The following is a 20,761-nucleotide window of genomic DNA, read 5'->3' on the forward strand; positions in this document are numbered from 1 at the left end:
AGGGGAGGGAGTTGGATGAAGGCTTCCCCTGATAACGAGGTGACATGGGACGACCCGCACGCACACGCGCGCACACACACACACAATTATGCACATACGTGTAGGGGTGGTATGGTAATTGGTGAGTAACACACAGGACACCAAGAGCGTTGCTCCTTCTCTGTATACTACAATTAGGTAAACAAACACAAACAAACACACACACACACACAAACACACACACGACTCGTGGCGTAGTGGTAGAGTTCCAGACCGCCACTACGGCGGTCCGGGTTCTAATCCCCCCCCCCTCCAGGGCTGAGATAATTTCAGTATCGCTGCGCTACGATTCGTTACTCCAACTCTCGTGGGCGGGGAGTTTGCGTGTGTGTGTGTAAGATCACAGCATTACCCATAGGTCTGTCATAATTATATAAGCTCTGAGGGAAATAGCTATCGATCACGAGTCTAATACGTGATCCAAAGACCGTAGTGAATCACACACACACACACACACAATTATGCACATACGTGTACGGGTGGTATGGTAATTGGCGAGTAACACACAGGACACCACGAGCGTTGCTCCTTCCCTGAATACTACAATTAGGTAAACACACACACACACGTGTACACAAACAAACACACACACACACACACACACACGTGTACACAAACAAACACACACACACACACGACTCGTGGCGCAGTTGGTAGAGTTCCCGGCCGCCACTACGGCGGTCCGGGTTCTAATCCCCCCAGAGCTGAAATAATTTCAGTATCGCTGCGCCGCGATTCGTTACTCCAACTCTCGTGGGCGGGGAGTTTGTGTGTGTGTGTGTGTGTAAAATCACATCATTACCCATAGGTCTGTCATAATTATTTAAGCTCTGAGGGAAATAGCTACCGATCACGAGTCTAATACGTGATCCAAAGACCGTAGTGAATCACACACACACGAATTTGAGGCTCAGTGTGATAAATTGGAGATTAGGAAACGGGACCCAACGAGCGTTGCTCCTTTCCTCTGTACTACAATTAGGTAAACACACACACATATCAGTACATGCATGTCCACACAGTTACACACACACACAAACATACTGTATATGAATTTGAGGCTCGGAAAGATAAACTGGAGAGTAGATGAGACTCAATTAGGTAAATACACATACACACACGCACACATTATATATATATATATATATATATATATATATATATTATATATATATATATATATATATATATATGATATGATGTGCAATGGAAGAGCGGGTTGGAGCGTCGCTACTTGCGGCGGAGGTCGCGGTGACAGCAGTTCGAATTATCCATCCCACATGCAAGTTGAACCAAGGACATGGTTCATTAAATTCCACACCACAAAGTCCTCTGTAAAGGGGCACAGTCCTTGCCTACTGATAGGGGGAGTTTTGTGACAGTAAACCGAATCTTCAATATAATACATATATCTATATACAAATGGCTACCCCCCCTTATAAGTGGGGAAAAGTTATTGGTATATAGATAGAATATATGCATACAAGATTCGGTTTAACATCGCAAGCTACCCACTATCAGGAAGCTAGGATGGCGGCCCTACAGAGGACTCTGTGGTGTGGAATTTCATAAACCATGCCCTGGTCCAACTCGCTAGTGGCATTGTTCAAACTGCCATCACTTTGACCTCTGCCTTGGCCAACAAGCGGGTTACAGGTTTCATATATATATATATATATATATATATATATATATATATATATATATATATATATATATATATATATATATATATATATATGTATATATATATTATATATATATATATATATATATACACATACATACAAACATACATTTACCACAGGCTTTTTCCCCCTTACAAGGGAGGTAGTCAAAGTCAAAAAGGCATAATTCCACTCCCACCCATTCCATCCCCCAACATACTCCACTCCTATTCATCACCCCTCCCTCCCTCTTATCTTGGCTCCTCCTGGATGATGGGTCTTCTCTGCATCTCACCCACTGCTCTGGTTCAGAAGTAATGCAGCAAGACAACACATCTATAGCAAGGCCGCTTCGTTTAATCGGCGACCCCCCCCCCACCCTCTCCGTCCCCTCATGCAGAAAAGAGAAAATAGGGAGAAATGTCTTCGGGTTGCTTCAAAATATCATTCACACATACTCCCTCACCCCCATCACCCACCCACTCCCTTCCATGCATCACAGCACCATCCATATACACCCATTCTCTGCTCACCCCTATCTTCTGTCTTCTCCCTTCCTTCCTCAACGGATAACCCCATCTTTCTCAATGCACCTTTTACCACATCCATCCATCTCATCCACATCAAGAAGCATAAATACATATGGGGAAGAAGCCTTTGGTATATGTATGTATGTATGTATGTATGTATATATATATATATATGTTGGTACATTGTGACAAGTTGATGAAGGTGGAAAAAGAAGTCACGGGTCTAGTTCCGAGTTACTGAGTTTATTCCTGACCGGTTTCGCTCTATGCTTCTTCAGAGGAATGTGACTCTGGAGTGAAGCTGGCGGTATACATAGTCTGAGTAAGACCGCGTTCCCTCCTTGGAGGTGGGTTACGTTTGGTTGTACAATGGTTTTTAATACAATGAACAATAGTGATAATAAAGTATACAATAAATTGTTGTGATGTTATTACAAAACAGCTCCGATTTAAACACCCTCGATCAACATTCCACACACACCGGAGCTGTTTTGTAATAACATCACAACAATTTATTGTATACTTTATTATCACTATTGTTCATTGTATTAAAAACCATTGTACAACCAAACGTAACCCACCTCCAAGGAGGGAACGCGGTCTTACTCAGACTATGTATACCGCCAGCTTCACTCCAGAGTCACATTCCTCTGAAGAAGCATAGAGCGAAACCGGTCAGGAATAAACTCAGTAACTCGGAACTAGACCCGTGACTTCTTTTTCCACCTTCATCATATATATATATATACACAAATATACATGCACCAGAGTGATGGATACAAGCAAGATTGAGAGAATACAAAGGGCAGCAACCAAAGTGATCCCATGCCTGGCAGGTAAACTATACGAGGAGAGACTAAAAGCAGTGGGTCTGCCAACTTTGAAAGATCGAAGAGAAAGAGGTGACATGATTGGAGTATTCAGGTCACTAATGGGGATAGATTGCACTGACAGAAGAGATCTCTTGATTAAGGATAGGAGGGCTTTAAGAAGTCATGAGAACAATTTAAGAGAGACTACATATATCAAGGATGTGAAGAAATACAGTTTTCAATATAGAAGCATAAATACTTGGAATAGCTTAGAAGGCGACAGAGTCTATGAATTCAAATCTAAATATGACAACTAGAAATCAAGGATATGGACTAGGTTGGAACTGTATGTGAATTTGAGGCTAGGTATGATAAAATGGAGTATTAGGAGACTGGACCCCAATGAGCATTACTACTTTCGTGTACACTACAATTAGGTAAATATCATAGACCCTTGTATGGAGTTGGGGGAAGGGGGCATGACAGTCAAAACACATACCCACTTCATACACATTGATACGATATGGTTTAACATCACAAACTCTCCCATATAGGAAGGCTAGGACAGTGCCCCTCACAGAGGACTTTGTACACATTAAAACCCAATTAGAGGAAGGGTCACCCTCGTACCCTGCCACACTGCTTGGGTTCAAGACAATGCAGTGAGGCAAAGTACTTCACAACAGGGCCTGTAAGCCAGAGCTGGTGTATCCCAACTGCTCCGCTACATGGCAGCCTCAAAATATTTTACAAAAAAGATGAGATCATTCTTTCGGGACACAATAGTCTTTCATCCATTTGCAATCTTCCTCCATTCACTTCTATCTTTTGCACTGTCTTCACCCTGCTCCACAGACATTTTGGCTAAGTAGGCACCATTTGAAGACAAAGCCTTTCATTAAAGTCTATTATTTTGCATAGGGGGTGCCAAGATAGGAGGGAGGGAGGAGGGTGGAGGGGAGTGGAATATATGGGAAATGAAATGGGTGGGAGTGATTTCTATGCCTTTTTCTTTTTGGCTACCCCCCGTGTAAGGGGGAAAAAGCCTTTGGTATGTATATATGTATGTATGTATTTTGCATGATACTGTTATGCAAGTTAGGGAGGGATAGGGGATGGGGGCTGCTTATGTGTGAATGATATTTTGACGCAGCCCGAAGAGATTTCTCCCTGTCTTCTCTCTGTCTGCATGAGGGAACAGAGAAGGGGTCACCCATTAAATGAAGTGGCCTTGCTATGGATGCACTGCACCTTGCTGCTTTGCATTTGATGGAGGGCAGTTGGCAGATGTAGAGATGACCTGTCATCCATGAGGAGCTGAGATGGGAGTGACAAAGAATATAAACTCTGAGAATAATAGTTTTGAAGAAGATACAAGGGAAAGATACTTCTAGAACTATGGTTCTTAACCTTTTTCCTTGTTTGCACCCCCTTGAAATCACAAACTGGTTCTCACATCCCCTTCTAGAATTACATACATACATATACCAATAGCTTTTTTGCCCTTATAAGGGATGTTGCCAAAAGCATACATACATATATACATATACCAAAGGCTTTTTCCCCCTTATAAGGGAGGTAGCCAAAAAAAAAACAAAGGCATAAAAACCACTCCCACCCATTCCATAGGCAAAGACAAAAAATCCACTCCCACCCATTTCACTCACACTTACTCCTTCTAGAATTGATAATTAAAAGAAAAAAAATTGTATTATGTGTAAACATATATATAATCAGGACGCCAACGGCAGCATTCTCGTATATCAACTTGTGCCTCATGATGCCTACATAGGCATCATTGTATGGAAGTGGTTAATAGGGTTGTTGCATTCCCTAGACTCTGGATAAGCAGTCCTGCCTCTTCCCTGATGAATACCTTGGCTGGAAAGGGGTTTTCCCACAAATCCCTTATGAAGTACAGTGAGATCTCTCATTAACGGAGGTTAATTAGTTGTTTGCGGTGTTTTCACTGTGTTTTCGGTGTTTTTGGTGCTGTTGTTTAGTGCATCCAATCACTATGCCACCCAAAAACCACTCCAAATCAACGGATTATTCACATCAACAGACACCATTACCCCCCTTTTATTCCATTAATGAGAGGTAGTACTGTATATACTGTGTTGCTGGTGTGCATGATTGTGTACAATGAAGTCTTCCATAACGAGTTGTAAAATATGGGGTGAAGTGTTACATCCTGGACAAGTTATCTGTGATGTGATTATGAAGTATATATTGTGTTGTTGGTGTGCATGATTGTGTACAATGAAGTCTTCCATAACAAGTTGTAAAGTATGGAGTGAAGTGTTACATCCTGGGCAGTTATCTATAATGTGATTATCCAACCTCTTCTGGTAACTTAGAAGGGTTGGACAGTGGCTGCACCACAGCCTAGCCAGGCACACTCTCAATAAGGTTGATGTCTGAGGTAGTTTAGTGGAGTAGGGAGTTTGGTGGTTAGTCTTGAAGAGCTTGTTTGGAGACTTGAGCATGGATGTGTTGCATGGCTCTGGTGGTAGGTTGTTGTAGTTATTTGAGTAGTATGTTGCTGTGTCTTGTGACACTGCTTCTGACCCAGGGCAGTGGGCAAGATACAGGGATGACCCATCATCCAGGAGGTGCCAAGATAAGAGGGAGGGAGGGAGGGAGGGTGAATGGGGGCTGGAGTGGGTGGGGAGGAAATGGGAGGGAGAGGATTTATGCTTTTTGACTTTGGCTACCTCCCTTGTAAGGCGGAAAAAAGCCTTTGATATATGTATGTTGCATTCAGTAGGTGGAGTTCTTGTTATGTAATGGGATGGTTGAGTGCAATTGAGAGTTCTTGTACAGAGCTGTGTGCCCACCACTTTCACATCTTGCTTTTTGGAGGAGTTGAATGGTACATTAACAGTGAAATACGCTGATGGATTTTCTTTAGCAAGAATTACTTTACCATAAGAACAGGATAAGCTAATGTATTTCTATTTTCATCTATTTAGTATTGTATTTCAACATATTTTAGATTACCTTTGCAGTTTAAAACTTACAATGACCTTGTTCAGATCTTCCTGAAATCCAGAACTTTGGAGTCCGAATCTTTCAAGTTTCACTATGTGCTACACATACAGTATTGTGTACTGCATTTGATGATCAGGCATTGTGCATTTATTGTTGTGTATGTGGTAATTTGTGATGAATCTTGATAATATCCATACCATCAATGCACAAAAATGAAGTAATGTGACGCGACTTAGCGAGACATACTTCGTTTACACATGTATTTATTTGCTTACGTAAATGTCAGGGCTTATAACTTTGAAAAGATCCACACTTTCAGAGATCTGTACAGGGTTACACCCTGACTTAGCACGGATCTTTGAAGTTTTACTGTCTTGCGTATTGCTTGCTTCCGTACGATGAGCCAATAATTGACACCAACGGTTCCACTTATTGCTCCTTGCCACAAAACAAAAATAAAACTATAAATTGGTACTTACCTTCAGCTGCTTTATCTGTTCATAGAACTGCTTGTTGATTAGCTGGTATTTGTCCACAAGATCATTCAGTTCTTGAATTTCTTTGATTGCTGAACGATCAGTGGGAGTTGTACCCTGAAAGAAAAAAAAAATATGTTCTTGTTTATGCCATATACTGGACCAATGGGAGTAAACCAGCTTCAATTGTCAAGTCCTATTGTGGAACACCTGTGTCTTCCTCCAATATTTCTGACCCAAGTAATGTGGCAGGAAAAAGGTGGGCCCTTCATCCCCAAGGTATTGAGATAGGAGGGGTGGTGATAGTGGTAATTGAATGGGATTTATTTGTTTTTGAAGTAGATTGTGTTTTCACTCAACCAACTTCCCTATATATAGGGAAAAAGGGCCTTCAGTACATACAAACACACACACACACTTGACTCGGTGGTGCCCAGGGCTGAAATTATTTCAGTATTGCTGTGCTTTGAGTCGTTACTCCGACTCTCGTGGGTGGGGAGTTGGGGGTGTGTGTGCGTGTATGGTCATAGCATTACCCATAGGTCAGTCATACGAGCTCTGAGCTCTCTTCCAAGAGGGAAATAGCTGACGATCATGAGTCCAACATGTGATCCAAAGACCAAGGTGAATCACACACATATATATATACATACATACACACACACACGCACACATACATATATATATACATACATATATATATATATATATATATATATATATATATATATATCTCTAAATAGAAATGTAGTAGCACATTTGTAGATAACACACAGGAACCCACAGTCGGAGAAAGAATAAACTTCGAATAAAGAATAATCCTATATTTCGGCTATCAACTGTAGCCCTCTTCAGGAAAGTACATAAGAAAGAGAACAGAGGGGACTTATAAACTACAGTAAGAAGAGATGTGGACAGTTGACCTCACTCAGACGCGGGGCTAACTGGGGTGGCGGAGGAGGGAGGGGGTGAGGAGAGGGGAGGATGTAAAGTCCGCACGAGCTTATTTATTGCTGCGCGTGAGATAATGTCAGGTGTCCACTGCCCTTTAGAAATATTAATATTAGGGCATTCCTCAATTAATGCTGATTCGACTATTTTCCTCCTGAAACCACAGTGGGACTTGAACACTAATCTGGCCTTACCCCAGTCGAAAGAATGATTCTTATTTTTAACATGAAGAAATACAGCCGAATTTTCCTGCCCATACCTAATTGACCTTTTGAGACTTGAACACTAGATTGGCAGAACATAAAAGGTCAATTAGGTATGGGCAGGAAAATTCGGCTGTATTTCTTCATGTTAAAAATAAGAATCATTCTTTCGACTGGGGTAAGGCCAGATTAGTGTTCAAGTCCCACTGTGGTTTCAGGAGGAAAATAGTCGAATCAGCATTAATTGAGGAATGCCCTAATATTAATATTTCTAAAGGGCAGTGGACACCTGACATTATCTCACGCGCAGCAATAAATAAGCTCGTGCGGACTTTACATCCTCCCCTCTCCTCACCCCCTCCCTCCTCCGCCACCCCAGTTAGCCCCGCGTCTGAGTGAGGTCAACTGTCCACATCTCTTCTTACTGTAGTTTATAAGTCCCCTCTGTTCTCTTTCTTATGTACTTTCCTGAAGAGGGCTACAGTTGATAGCCGAAATATAGGATTATTCTTTATTCGAAGTTTATTCTTTCTCCGACTGTGGGTTCCTGTGTGTTATATATATATATATATACACATATATACATACATATATACATATATACACATATATACATATATATACACATACATACATATACCAAGGCTTTTTCCCCCTTACAAGGGAGGTAGTCAAAAAGGAAAAGGCATAAAATTATTCCCACCCATTCCATCCCTGAATACACTCCACACCCTTCCACCCTCCCTCTTATCTTGGCACCTCCTGGATGACGGGTCATCCCTGCATCTTGTCCACTGCCCTGGGTCAGAGGCAGTGTCACAAGACACAGCACATCCACAGCAAGGCTGCTTCATTAAATCAGCGACCCCCCCTCTCCGTCCCCTCATGCAGAAAAGGAGAAGACAGGGAGAAATCCCTTCAAGCTGCGTCAAATTTTTCTCGCACATACTACCTCACCCATCCCCCTGCCCATTCCACCTCATGCATCACATCATCCATATACAACCATATATATATATATATATATACATACATATATATATATTATATATATATATATATACATACATATATATATATATATATATATATATCATAAAGAAAGGAAGCAGGTTTTCTTTAATGCAAGTAGAAATGAATACGACAGCAATTTGACAATGATTGAACTTCTTAAAATTTTCAATTCTTTTGATCAGGATCTTTCCTGCTGGGAGGTGAGTACAAACAAGATTTTCATATTTAATAAAACTTATTCATACTTACCTTCTAGCAGGAAAGATCCTGATCAGAAGAATAATGCTCAGAAAAAAAAAAAAAAAATCTACTGTAATTACTTCTGTATCACAGGTGCTTTCACAGCTGAACAAAACTGCCTAGTATAAGCTGAAACAAATTATGTAGCGAGCATCACCAGGTCTTAGAGACGAGGTTAAATGAAAATCCTAACTCCAACTACCTGTCTTTCAGAGGACTTGGAAGAATCTGAGCTGTGCTTCGAGGCTGCATCCACATCTTCTGCATGAGTATCGGGTAACTTCTTCAGATGGAGGGTTCCTGGCCCTCTTGGGGATTTCTGAGATTCTGAAGGACGATAGGGAGGTATTTCTACCACGTGTTTGACCTTAACACCTCCTCGATGAAAGATGGGTCTTCCCTTGGCTCCCTGCATGCCCTCAGTGTCACTTAAACTCCCCTGGTGGTCAAAGCACACTTTTTTCTCTGAAAAAAAAGAAGGAAAAAAAAAAAAAAAAAAAAAAAAGTAAGAACCTGAGGTCTTGGGGGAAACAAATGGGTGGTGAGTGCATACATTGGTTGACTATTTGCCTTGGGAGGTTGAAGAAGCCTTTTGGTGTGTGTGTGTGTGTGTGTGTGTGTGTGTGTGTGTGCATATATCTATATACCAAGATAAGAGGGAGGGAGGAGGGTGGAGGGGAGTGGAATATATAGGAAATGAAGTGGGTGGGAGTGGTTTCTATGCCTTTTTCTTTTTGGCTACCCCCCTCCGTGTAGGGGGAAAAAGCTTTTGGTATATGTATGTATGCCTTGCCTTGCTGTGGATGTACTGTGTCTTGCGACACTGCTTCTGACCCAGGGCGGTGGACAGGGTGCAGGGATGACCCGTCATCCAGGAGGTGCTCAGATGAGAGGGAGGGTGGGAGGGGTGTGGAGTGTATTTAGGGATGAAATGGGTGGGAGTGTTTTTATGCCTTTCCCTTTTTGGCTACCTCCCTTGGAAGGGGGAAAAAGCCTTGGTATATGTATGTATGTATGTATATATATATACACACACACACACATAATATATATAGATAGATAAAAAATGTGTAATATACTCTGAGGAAGTTCTCTTAGGGACAAAACATTAGTAATAAAACTCCTACGTTTTTTTGGTGTTTACCTCACTATCCTTTCCACTCACTGATAGATATGTAAAATATGTTATATATCCAAAACAATCTTCCTATACAACAAAGAATAATTTGAAATGTATGTAAAAATTATTCATCCACTGTAAAATATATAAGTGGTATGAAAATTAACATTGTGAGAAAAACAATTAAACTCTTAAGAAAAATAAAACAGGAGGTTAATGAACAAACATGAAAATGGAACACTGGATAAAGAGACTAGGCACGGAATGAAGGAGGAAGAGGAGGTAGGAGGTGCTTGGGAACAGTGTGTAAAAAATAAAATGATGTTTATACACACTACTTCTGACCCAGGGCAGTGGACAGGATGCAGGGATGACCCATCATCCAGGAGGTGCCAAGATAAGAGGGAGGGAGGAGGGTGGAGGGGAGTGGAATATATGGGAAATGAAATGGGTGGGAGTGGTTTCTATGCCTTTTTCTTTTTGGCTACCCCCCGTGTAAGGAGGAAAAAGCCTTTGGTATATGTATGTATGTATGAACATAAATACATACACCAAGAGGCATTTTCCACCCTATACAAGTGGGATAGCCAAGGCAATGTATACACACTACGACTTGGAACAATACACAAATTCAAATCTAATTGGAAATTAAGTCAACTGTGAGGTACTCCCCGTCTTCTCTTTTTCTGCATGAGGGGACAGAGAGGGGGTTGCCGATTAAATGAAGTAGCCTTGCTGCGGGAAAATTTTGAAAGGAGTGATTGTGCCAACAGCACTGTATGGGGCAGAAACATGGAACATAAGAGAGGAAGAGATAAGGAGTTTGAATGTGTTTGAGATGAGGTGTCTGAGAAGTATGATGGGGGTTACTAGGCTAGACGGCATCCGGGCAGGATAGCGACTGTCATAATAGCGACTTCATAAGGGCGACGTAATCAGGTGAGCGACTTTCAAAACGGCGACTGTCTTAACGGCGACCGCGTTATAACAGCGACTGTAATAATAGCGACTTTACTATCAACCGGTCAGAATGGTCGCAGACTTATGTTTCAATTGCTTGTGTTTTCGTGTTTGTATTTGCGTGTTCAGTTGTGTTTACTTTGTGAGATAGGTTCAGAATGAAATATGCTCAAAAGGTCGCAGACTTATGTTTCTATCGCTCATATTTATTTGTTTGTGTTTACATGTTTCACTAAAGTGAATTTACTGGTCGGTTGCTCGGTCGTCGGTTTTTTTTTAATTCTCTTAATAATATTTGTCTTTCAATAATAACTAAATAATAATAGCAACATTTAGGATTGGCCGAAACGTCGTACCCTGCAGAGTTTTGGCCGAAACACCAGTGGCCGAAACGTCTGTGGCCGAAACGTCTGTGGCCGAAACATCCTACATTCGATGCGCTCCCCTCCTGCATGCTCATAATGATGTTGAACTTTTGGACTGGGTTGTTCAAAATCATTTTTTGCACTATCTTGGCGTTAAATCTATCTTGACATTAAACATCATGGTATCACAGAGCGTTACCATGACTTTTAACATCAAGATAAACTAACGCCAGAATTAGTTTTTGAGCACCCCAACCCTAGATTCCTTGTCATGATATGTTATCAATGTTAGGCAACTTTTTGTGCAACAATAACACCATTTACCTTAGTCCACAAATGAAAGCTGTATAATTTTAATTTAGATAACTTGGTGCACTGTATAATTTCAATTTAGATAATTTGTTTCAGGAATTCAATTTCGTTTTCACACAGTATGTGCAAAAAATATTGTCACTTGAAATGATATATATTTTCTTAATTCTAATAATATATTTCCTTTCAATACTAAGTAAATAATAATAGCAGCATTTGGAGGACTGGCCGAAACGTCCTACGTCGGTTTTTTAATTCTTTTATTATTTTTCTTTCAATGATAGGTAAATAATAATAGCAACATTTAGGATTGGCCGAAACGTCGTACCCTGCAGAGTCTTGGCCGAAACGTCAGTGGCCGAAACGTCTGTGGCTGAAACATCCTACATTCGATACGCTCCCCTCCTACATGCTCATAATGATGTTGAACTTCTGGACTGGGTTGTTCAAAATCATTTTTTGCACTATCTTGGCGTTAAATCTATCTTGACATTAAACATCATGGTAACACAGAGCGTTACCATGACTTTTAACATCAAGATAAACTAACGCCAGAATTAGTTTTTGAACAACCCAACCCTAGACTCCTTGTTATGATATGTTATCAATGTTAGGCAACTTTTTGTGCAACAATAACACCATTTACCTTAGTCCACACATGAAAGCTGTATAATTTTAATTTAGATAACTTGGTGCACTGTATAATTTCAATTTAGATCATTTGTTTCATAAAATTAATTTCGTTTTCACACAGTATGTGCAAAAATATTGTCACTTGAAATTATATATATATTCTTATTTTTTAATAATACATTTTCTTTCAATAATAAGTAAATAATAATAGCAACATTTGGAGGACTGGCCGAAACGTCGTACCCTGTAGAGTTCTGGCCGAAACGTCAGTGGCCGAAACATCCTACATTCCATGCGCTCCCCTCCTGCATGCTCATAATGATGTTGAACTTCTGGACTGGGTTGTTCAAAACAAAATTTTGCATTATCTTGGCGTTAAATCTACCTGACATTAAGCATCATGAACATCAAGATAAACTAACGCCAGAATTAGTTTTTGAACAACCCAACCCTAGACTCCTTGTTATGATGTTATCAATGTTAGGCAACTTTTTGTGCAACAATAACACCATTTACCTTAGTCCACACATGAAAGCTGTATAATTTTAATTTAGATAACTTGGTGCACTGTATAATTTCAATTTAGATCATTTGTTTCATAAAATTAATTTCGTTTTCACACAGTATGTGCAAAAATATTGTCACTTGAAATTATATATATTCTTATTTTTTTAATAATACATTTTCTTTCAATAATAAGTAAATAATAATAGCAACATTTGGAGGACTGGCCGAAACGTCGTACCCTGTAGAGTTCTGGCCGAAACGTCAGTGGCCGAAACATCCTACATTCCATGCGCTCCCCTCCTGCATGCTCATAATGATGTTGAACTTCTGGACTGGGTTGTTCAAAACAAAATTTTGCATTATCTTGGCGTTAAATCTACCTGACATTAAGCATCATGAGCATCAAGATAAACTAACGCCAGAATTAGTTTTTGAACAACCCAACCCTAGACTCCTTGTTATGATATGTTATCAATGTTAGGCAACTTTTTGTGCAACAATAACACCATTTACCTTAGTCCACACATGAAAGCTGTATAATTTTAATTTAGATAACTTGGTGCACTGTATAATTTCAATTTAGATCATTTGTTTCATAAAATTAATTTCGTTTTCACACAGTATGTGCAAAAATATTGTCACTTGAAATTATATATATATTCTTATTTTTTTAATAATACATTTTCTTTCAATAATAAGTAAATAATAATAGCAACATTTGGAGGACTGGCCGAAACGTCGTACCCTGTAGAGTTCTGGCCGAAACGTCAGTGGCCGAAACATCCTACATTCCATGCGCTCCCCTCCTGCATGCTCATAATGATGTTGAACTTCTGGACTGGGTTGTTCAAAACAAAATTTTGCATTATCTTGGCGTTAAATCTACCTGACATTAAGCATCATGAACATCAAGATAAACTAACGCCAGAATTAGTTTTTGAACAACCCAACCCTAGACTCCTTGTTATGAAAGAATCGCGATAAACTTTGGGTTTCAATTTTTATCACTGAGCAGTTACATGCAGTTGATGCGATAATGTCGCTGTTATGACAGTCGCTCTTATAATACAATCGCTATTATGTGGTCGCTGTTGTGATGGTCGCTGTTTTGAAAGAATCGCGATTGTGAAGTCGCTGTTATGACAGTCGCTGTTATGACAGTCGCTATTTGGAACCCGAGCCAGGCTAGACAGAGTGAGAAATGAGGAGGTGAGGAGGAGAACGGGGGTGGAAAGGGAGTTGGGAGATAGGGTTGATGAAAGAGTATTGGGATGGTTTGGACACATGGAAAGAATGAGTGAAGAAAGACTAGTAAAAGAGGTATGGAAGGCAAATGTGGAGGGAGTGAACATCCTAGGATGAGGTGGATGGATGGGGTGAAGGGGGCTTTGGGGAAGAGGGGAATGTCTGTTGAGGAAGGATGGGAGAGGACAGAAGACAGGGGTGAATGGAGAATGGTTGTATATGGATGATGTTGTGATGCATGAGGTGGAATGGGCAGGGGGATGGGGGGTGAGGTAGTATGTGTGAGCAAAATTTGATGCAGCCCGAAGGGATTTCACCCTTCTTCTCCTTTTATGCATGGGGGGACAGAGAGGGGGGGTCGCCGATTTAATGAAGCGGCCTTGCTGTGGATGTGCTATGTCTTGCAACACTGCTTCTGACCCAGGGCAGTGGACAAGGTGCAGGGATGACCCGTCATCCAGGAGGTGCTTTTTGACTACCTCCCTTGTAGGGGAAAAAGCTTTGGTATATGTATGTAATAAAAAGATGTTTTGGAAGGAAATTAAGAGAGGAAGGGGAGGCAAATCAAGTAGAGAAGAGAAGGTAAAAGGTGCAGATGGAGAGATAATAATGGAAGAGACGGCAGTAGGAGGAAGATGGGCAGAGTATTTTAGGGAGTTGCTAAATGTGAGGCAGGACAGGGAGGTAAAGGTAGTTGCGGTGGGAAACGCTAAGAAAATGACAGTGATGAATGAAGAAATTGGAGAAATAAGAAAAGATAAGGTGAAAGCAGTTATTAAAGTGATGAGAAGAGGTAAGTCACCTGGGTTAGATGAGTGTCATGTGCAGTTTCTAAAAAAGGGAGGTACAGTGATGGTAGACTGGCTGATGTTGTTTAGTGTTTGTCTAAAAGAGGGAAGAGTGCCAGAGGACTGGAGGAATGCCTGTATAGTTCTGCTTTACAAGGGAAAAGGGGACAAGTGTAAGTGTAGCTGTTTTAGAGGGATCAGTGTGTTGAGTGTAGTTGGGATGGCTTATGGGAGGGTTTTGATTGAGAAGATTAGGAGAGGGACAGAGGGAGTAATTGGTGAGGAACAGTGTGGATTTAGGACAGGTAGGGGTTGTGTGGATCAGATTTTTTGGTAACACAGATATATGAGAAAGCTTTAGAAAAAGGTAAGGATGTTTTGGGGGCCTTTATGGATTTGGAAAAGGCTTATGACTGGGTAGACAAGAAGGCACTGTGGGAGGTATTGCAGATAAATGGGACAGGAGGAAAGCTTGTAAGAGCAGTCAAGAGTTTGGGATGGTTTGGACACATGGAAAGAATGAGTGAAGAAAGATTAGTAAAGGCAGTGTGGAAGGCAGAAGTGGAGGAAGAGAACATGAAGGGTTGACCAAGGATGAGATGGATGGATGGAGTAAAAGGGGCATTGGGAGAAGGAAATGTCTGTTGAGGAAGGACGGGAGGAGAAAGAAGATATAATGGAGAATAGTTGTACATGGATGATGCTGTGATGTAGATGCATGTAAGGAAATGAGTGGGGGAGGGAGTATGTGTAAATGATGCAGAGATGACCTGTCATCCAGGAGGATCCAAGAAAAGAGGGAGGGAGGGGTAGTGAATGGGAGTGGAATATGTGGGGATGAAATGGGTGGGAGTGGTTTCTATGCCTATGACTATGGCTACCTCCCTTGTACATACATACATATACCAAGGCTTTTCCCCCTTCCAAGGGAGGTAGCCAAAAAGGGAAAGGCATAAAAACACTCCCACCCATTTCATCCCTAAATACACCCCTCCCACCCTCCCTCTCATCTGAGCACCTCCTGGATGACGGGTCATCCCTGCACCCTGCCCACCGCCCTGGGTCAGAAGCAGTGTCGCAAGACACAGTACATCCACAGCAAGGCCGCTTCATTTAATCGGCGACCCCCCCTCTCCGTCCCCCTTTGCATATAAGGCGAGGACGGGGAGAAATCCCTTCGGGCTGCGTCAAAATTTACTCACACATACTACCCCACCCCCCGCCCATTCCTCCTCATGCAGTCACAACATCATCCATATACAACCATTCTCCACTCACCTCTGTCTTCCATCCTCTCCCTTCCTTCCTCAACAGACATTCCCAAAGCCCCCTTCACCCCATCCATCCACCTCATCCTAGGACGTCCCCTCATGTTCACTCCCTCCACATCTGCCTTCCATACCTCTTTTACTAGTCTTTCTTCACTCATTCTTTCCATGTGTCCAAACCATCCTAATATTCTTTCATCAACCCTATCTCCCAAATCCTTTTTCACCCTGTTCTCCTCCTCACCTCCTCATTTCTCACTCTATCCAGCCTAGTAACCCCCACCATACTTCTCAGACACCTCATCTCAAACATATTCAAACTCCTTCTCTCTTCTCTTATGTTCCACGTTTCTGCCCCATACAGTGCTGTTGGCACAATCACTCCTTCATACAGTCTCCTCTTCGCATCCATTTCCAAATGTCTATTCCTCATTACACTCTTGTAAGGGGGAAAAAACCCCTGGTGTGTGTGTGTGTGTGTGTGTCTGTATATATATATATATATATATATTTATATATATATATATATATATATTTGTGTATGTATATATTTGTACAACACTGAATGGGTCCTAGTGATTAAAGATACATTTTAACAACCACAATGCACTTTAATTCTAAGCCATCAAAGGCTGACATGCAGAAATTGAAATGTGGTACTGCCCAGGACTCGAACCCAACATCCTCCTGACAGTCCCTACCGCACTTGTCATGAGGACACTGGGTTCGAGTCCTGGGCAGTACTGCATTTCAATTTCAGCATGTCGGCCTTTGATGGCTTAAAATTAAAGTGCATTTTGGTTGTTAATATATATATATATATATATATATATATATATATATATATATATATATATATATATATATAAATGCAACACCAAAGCTGTAACTATAGTCAAATTATCTCTTACCAACAAGCTTCTGGTGTTCCAAGTGAGATGGTGGTACTTTCTGTGTTGATACTTCTTTCCCAGTATCTTCATCCTCATCATCCTCTGCATCACCAAGCCCTTCAAGCTTCTTTAGCAGGATATCCATTGAGCGTCCTGAAAATTTGTATTAGTGTAATTCAGTAAAAAATAATACAGAAATACACATAAATAAATTTGTTCCACCTCCATTGCATCACTGAAATTCTTATTTTTATTTGTGATAATTTTTTCATGATTACTAAATCAAACTTATCTACAATTTACTATAAAGGGGACGTAAATGCTATGAACCTTTTTATTCTTACATTTCATTCTTTAGCTGAAAATACTATCATGTATGAGAAATTGCAACAGCTCAAACAATCAATTAATTGTTGCCTCGGCTCATGCCAAGTGGAAAACCCAGTCACGCAGTGGCTGGTAATAGTCCTTGTGTCGTTACAATTTTAATTTGGAACGATAACGTCATTGCAAGCATGCTAGCATCTCTCTTGTGAGTCTTGGGAGAGATTAGGGTGCTTGGTGAAGTACTAAATTTGTTGGTCTAGTTATACATGTGTGTATAATAGATGTAAATATACACAATCTTATTCAATGTTTGTATTGATATGTCTAGTGTCAGCCAAAATGCTGGACAATATTTCATGGTATAACCTACAATAATAGCAATTCTCTTGCAAGGCATCTTTCAGCAAAAAATAATTTGAAACTGTGGCAAAGTACTCGCATGCAGGGAACTGACATCTGCCTTACAGCCCACTCATCAAAACAGATTTTATATCTAAAAATGTAAAATGCAAATGTCAAGATGAGAGCGGCTTACAAAAACTATCTTGAATCTCAAGTTAGCAAAATAATCTGCAAGACACAGCATATTTCCTCACAACAGAGATAAATTCTGTTATCACTCTAAGTCTAGTATTATGAAAAATAAATACAAAGGTAACAGAATGAGATTTCTCTAAACCTTTGTAACCTGAAAATGGGAAACAGGTCTGATCCCTGATATAAGCTAACGAGCAGAGAAAATTTAGAACAGATTGGATGAAGGTACAGAGGAAATCCAAAGCTCAGAATATGAACCACTTCAGTATGAGTCAAATTCTTGCACGCAGCACTGGCTGCCATATGTATGATGCATCAAACTACTTGCATTCATCACACAAAGTTACTGCTGTATTACTTGTTCTCTTTTATAGTAATAATAAACACAGAAAACATGATCAAACCAGTTCACAGAATCTGGGATAACTCACGTACAACTACAAAAAATAAATAAATAAATATAATCAAGATGCCAATGGCGGGATCCTCAAGTACCCACTAATGCCTCATGATGCCTACATAGGTGTCATCATACTGAAGTGGTTAAGAAAAAATTATATATATAGAAGCAATGAAGATAATGAATGAAAAATCAGAAGCACTTTCAAAATAGTCATTTATGCAAATCCATTACCATCTATTTGTTCATGTTGAGGCAGCATGTACACATCACAAAAATGATCATTAAAACACTCATCTTATTCCTTAACTCATATTCCACTTCTAAATTACTTGTAACTATTTCAGTCAATCAATCTGTTGCCACAGGTCTCTTTCAGAACACCTGCAGCCTCTAGGTAAAGAGCAACAACCTCTAGGCAGTTCCACAAGTCTGAGTATTGTTAGTGTGGGGCACTGTAGTAAAAGGTGTTCTGTGTCCTCTGTGTGGCAGTTGTATCTAGGTCTACAGATTAAAACAAATCAATATCATATACTTTCTAGGTGCTGTTAAACAGTGAAATTTTCAGTTCAATTAAAACTAAACAAAATCTGACTAGTAATAAGTAGGGAAAATAATGACAGCAGAGTATTACATCTAAATCTTCCTGGGTACCACATGAATAGTTTGTGACAAAAATCACCCCATACATTACATATTATTTTCTGTTTCTTCCTCAACCCATTACTTTCTGGGCCCAATGTGAAGACCAGCTACTGGCCCCTTGGGACCACACCTCCTTGTAGTGGTGGGATTGGTGTTCCCCTTTACAACACCACAGTGTCGATCTCAGTGACAAGTTGAATACTTCTTCAGGTCCTCTTCCTTTTCTTGGGGGTGGAGAAACCTCTGGCCAGCTGAGACACAGCATCTCCACATGCAATCATCACACAGAGGACACTGAACACCTCATCTCACACTGCCCCACACTAGCTATTCCCAGACAAATATATATACATATATATGAGGAAGGTGGAAGAGTAAGACATGGGAGTAAGGCTTATAGCTTCTTCAGAGGAAGAAGCTATAAGCGAAACCAGTCAGGAATAAACTCGGCCCTAGACCCGTGTCTTTCTCTTCCACCTTCCTCAAACCTGTCAGAATGTATATATATATATATATGTACATACATTTTTTTTGAGTAACCTTTAGGCCAGTTTGGTGGCTGTTGCCAGCTACTTGGGAGACGTAGGTGTCCTGCAAGAGACCTGGGGCAACAGACTGACTTATCCATTATTTCTTACACACAAGTTTTCATCCTTTGAAAATTTCCAGAAATTCTATAACCCTTAGGAATCCTGTTTCTACTTAGTCAATATTGCTTAATGTAAAACATAATTTTGCACAATTTTTACCATCAGAGGGAGTTGCTTGACTTCTGGCTAAATCATCTTTGTTCTCCTCTTCTTCCAGAAAACGAACAAGACCGGAAAGGTCCTTTGGCAAGTCTCCACCCACTGCCATCTTTCCTTCTGTAAGACAAAATGACGTGTAAACAGAATTTCCCGGTGTAGTTATTTCAATGTACAGCAGAAAAGGAATGGGGATAGCAACCAAACTAGAGTACAAAACTTCTGAATAAATTTCAGTGTAACTAGTGCCACACAATTCTACCCAACCTCTTAAACTGTAGAATTGTCTGGTATTAGTTGCAATTAAAACCATAAGGAATGACACCATATCAAAGTGGTTAAGGCTATTTTAATTAATATGAAAGTGACAGTTGCTGACAAGTCTATTGAAACAGCCACTAAATGTGAGGATGAATCCATTATTAGTACGATGTTTCACTTGTTATATCTTTTTCAAGTGCACAGTCATAATACATAGTCTTAACTAATCTCGGCCATGTGTACTTGAAAAAGCTATAACAAGCAAAATGTCGTAATAATAAAGGCTCTGTCCTCACATGGTATTTATTTTGATACTTTAATTAATCCTTCTGCATGGTAACATACATTAAGGATATTATTCTGGCAACTGCTATATAATTTTGTTTAGCTGGGAGGGTAATCACAATGGATTTAAGTAAATTAATATTGTTAAGTGGGCAAGATACAGGGATGACCCATCATCAAGGAGGTGCCGAGATAAGAGGGTGGGAGGAGGGTAGAGGGGAGTAGAATATGTTTGAGGATGAAATGGGTGGGAAGAGTTTATGCCTTTGTTTTTTGGCTACCTCCTTTATAAGGGGGAAAAAGCCTTTGGTATGTGTATGTATGTATTGAACTATATCATGAAACTAATCAAGAAACACTCCATGCCACTTGATATTAATTGTCATCAACAATCTGTGTACTTTAAATATCAACATTTTCAGAACACTTTTCAAGCTTATAATTACTACCTGTATTCTTTTGTCATTTTCCTAGAGAATACTGGCATTAGCATTTTCCAATCCCTCCATCATTTTGACTCCTTCTAGTGTTATCCTCTGTTTT

The 20,761-nt window shown here is 40.3% G+C and overlaps 1 protein-coding gene across 1 annotated transcript in view; it reads right to left on the reverse strand.

Annotated features, from left to right (window-relative positions):
- LOC143025300 (uncharacterized) overlaps positions 1 to 20,761 on the reverse strand; it is a 159,397-nt gene that overhangs the window by 137,690 nt on the left and 946 nt on the right. Inside the window, exons 2-5 of the mRNA XM_076184775.1 lie at positions 19,676 to 19,792; positions 17,036 to 17,170; positions 9,129 to 9,391; positions 6,522 to 6,635 (exon numbers count right to left, since the gene is read on the reverse strand). Of these exons, the coding sequence (XP_076040890.1) occupies positions 6,522 to 6,635; positions 9,129 to 9,391; positions 17,036 to 17,170; positions 19,676 to 19,784 (621 nt within the window). The 5' untranslated portion in view covers positions 19,785 to 19,792. The remainder of the gene's footprint in view (positions 1 to 6,521; positions 6,636 to 9,128; positions 9,392 to 17,035; positions 17,171 to 19,675; positions 19,793 to 20,761) is intronic.

The sequence above is a fragment of the Oratosquilla oratoria genome, chromosome 5, assembly GCF_046742065.1.
Source record: "Oratosquilla oratoria isolate Oo_2021 chromosome 5, ASM4674206v1, whole genome shotgun sequence".
NCBI classification, from domain to species: domain Eukaryota; kingdom Metazoa; phylum Arthropoda; class Malacostraca; order Stomatopoda; family Squillidae; genus Oratosquilla; species Oratosquilla oratoria.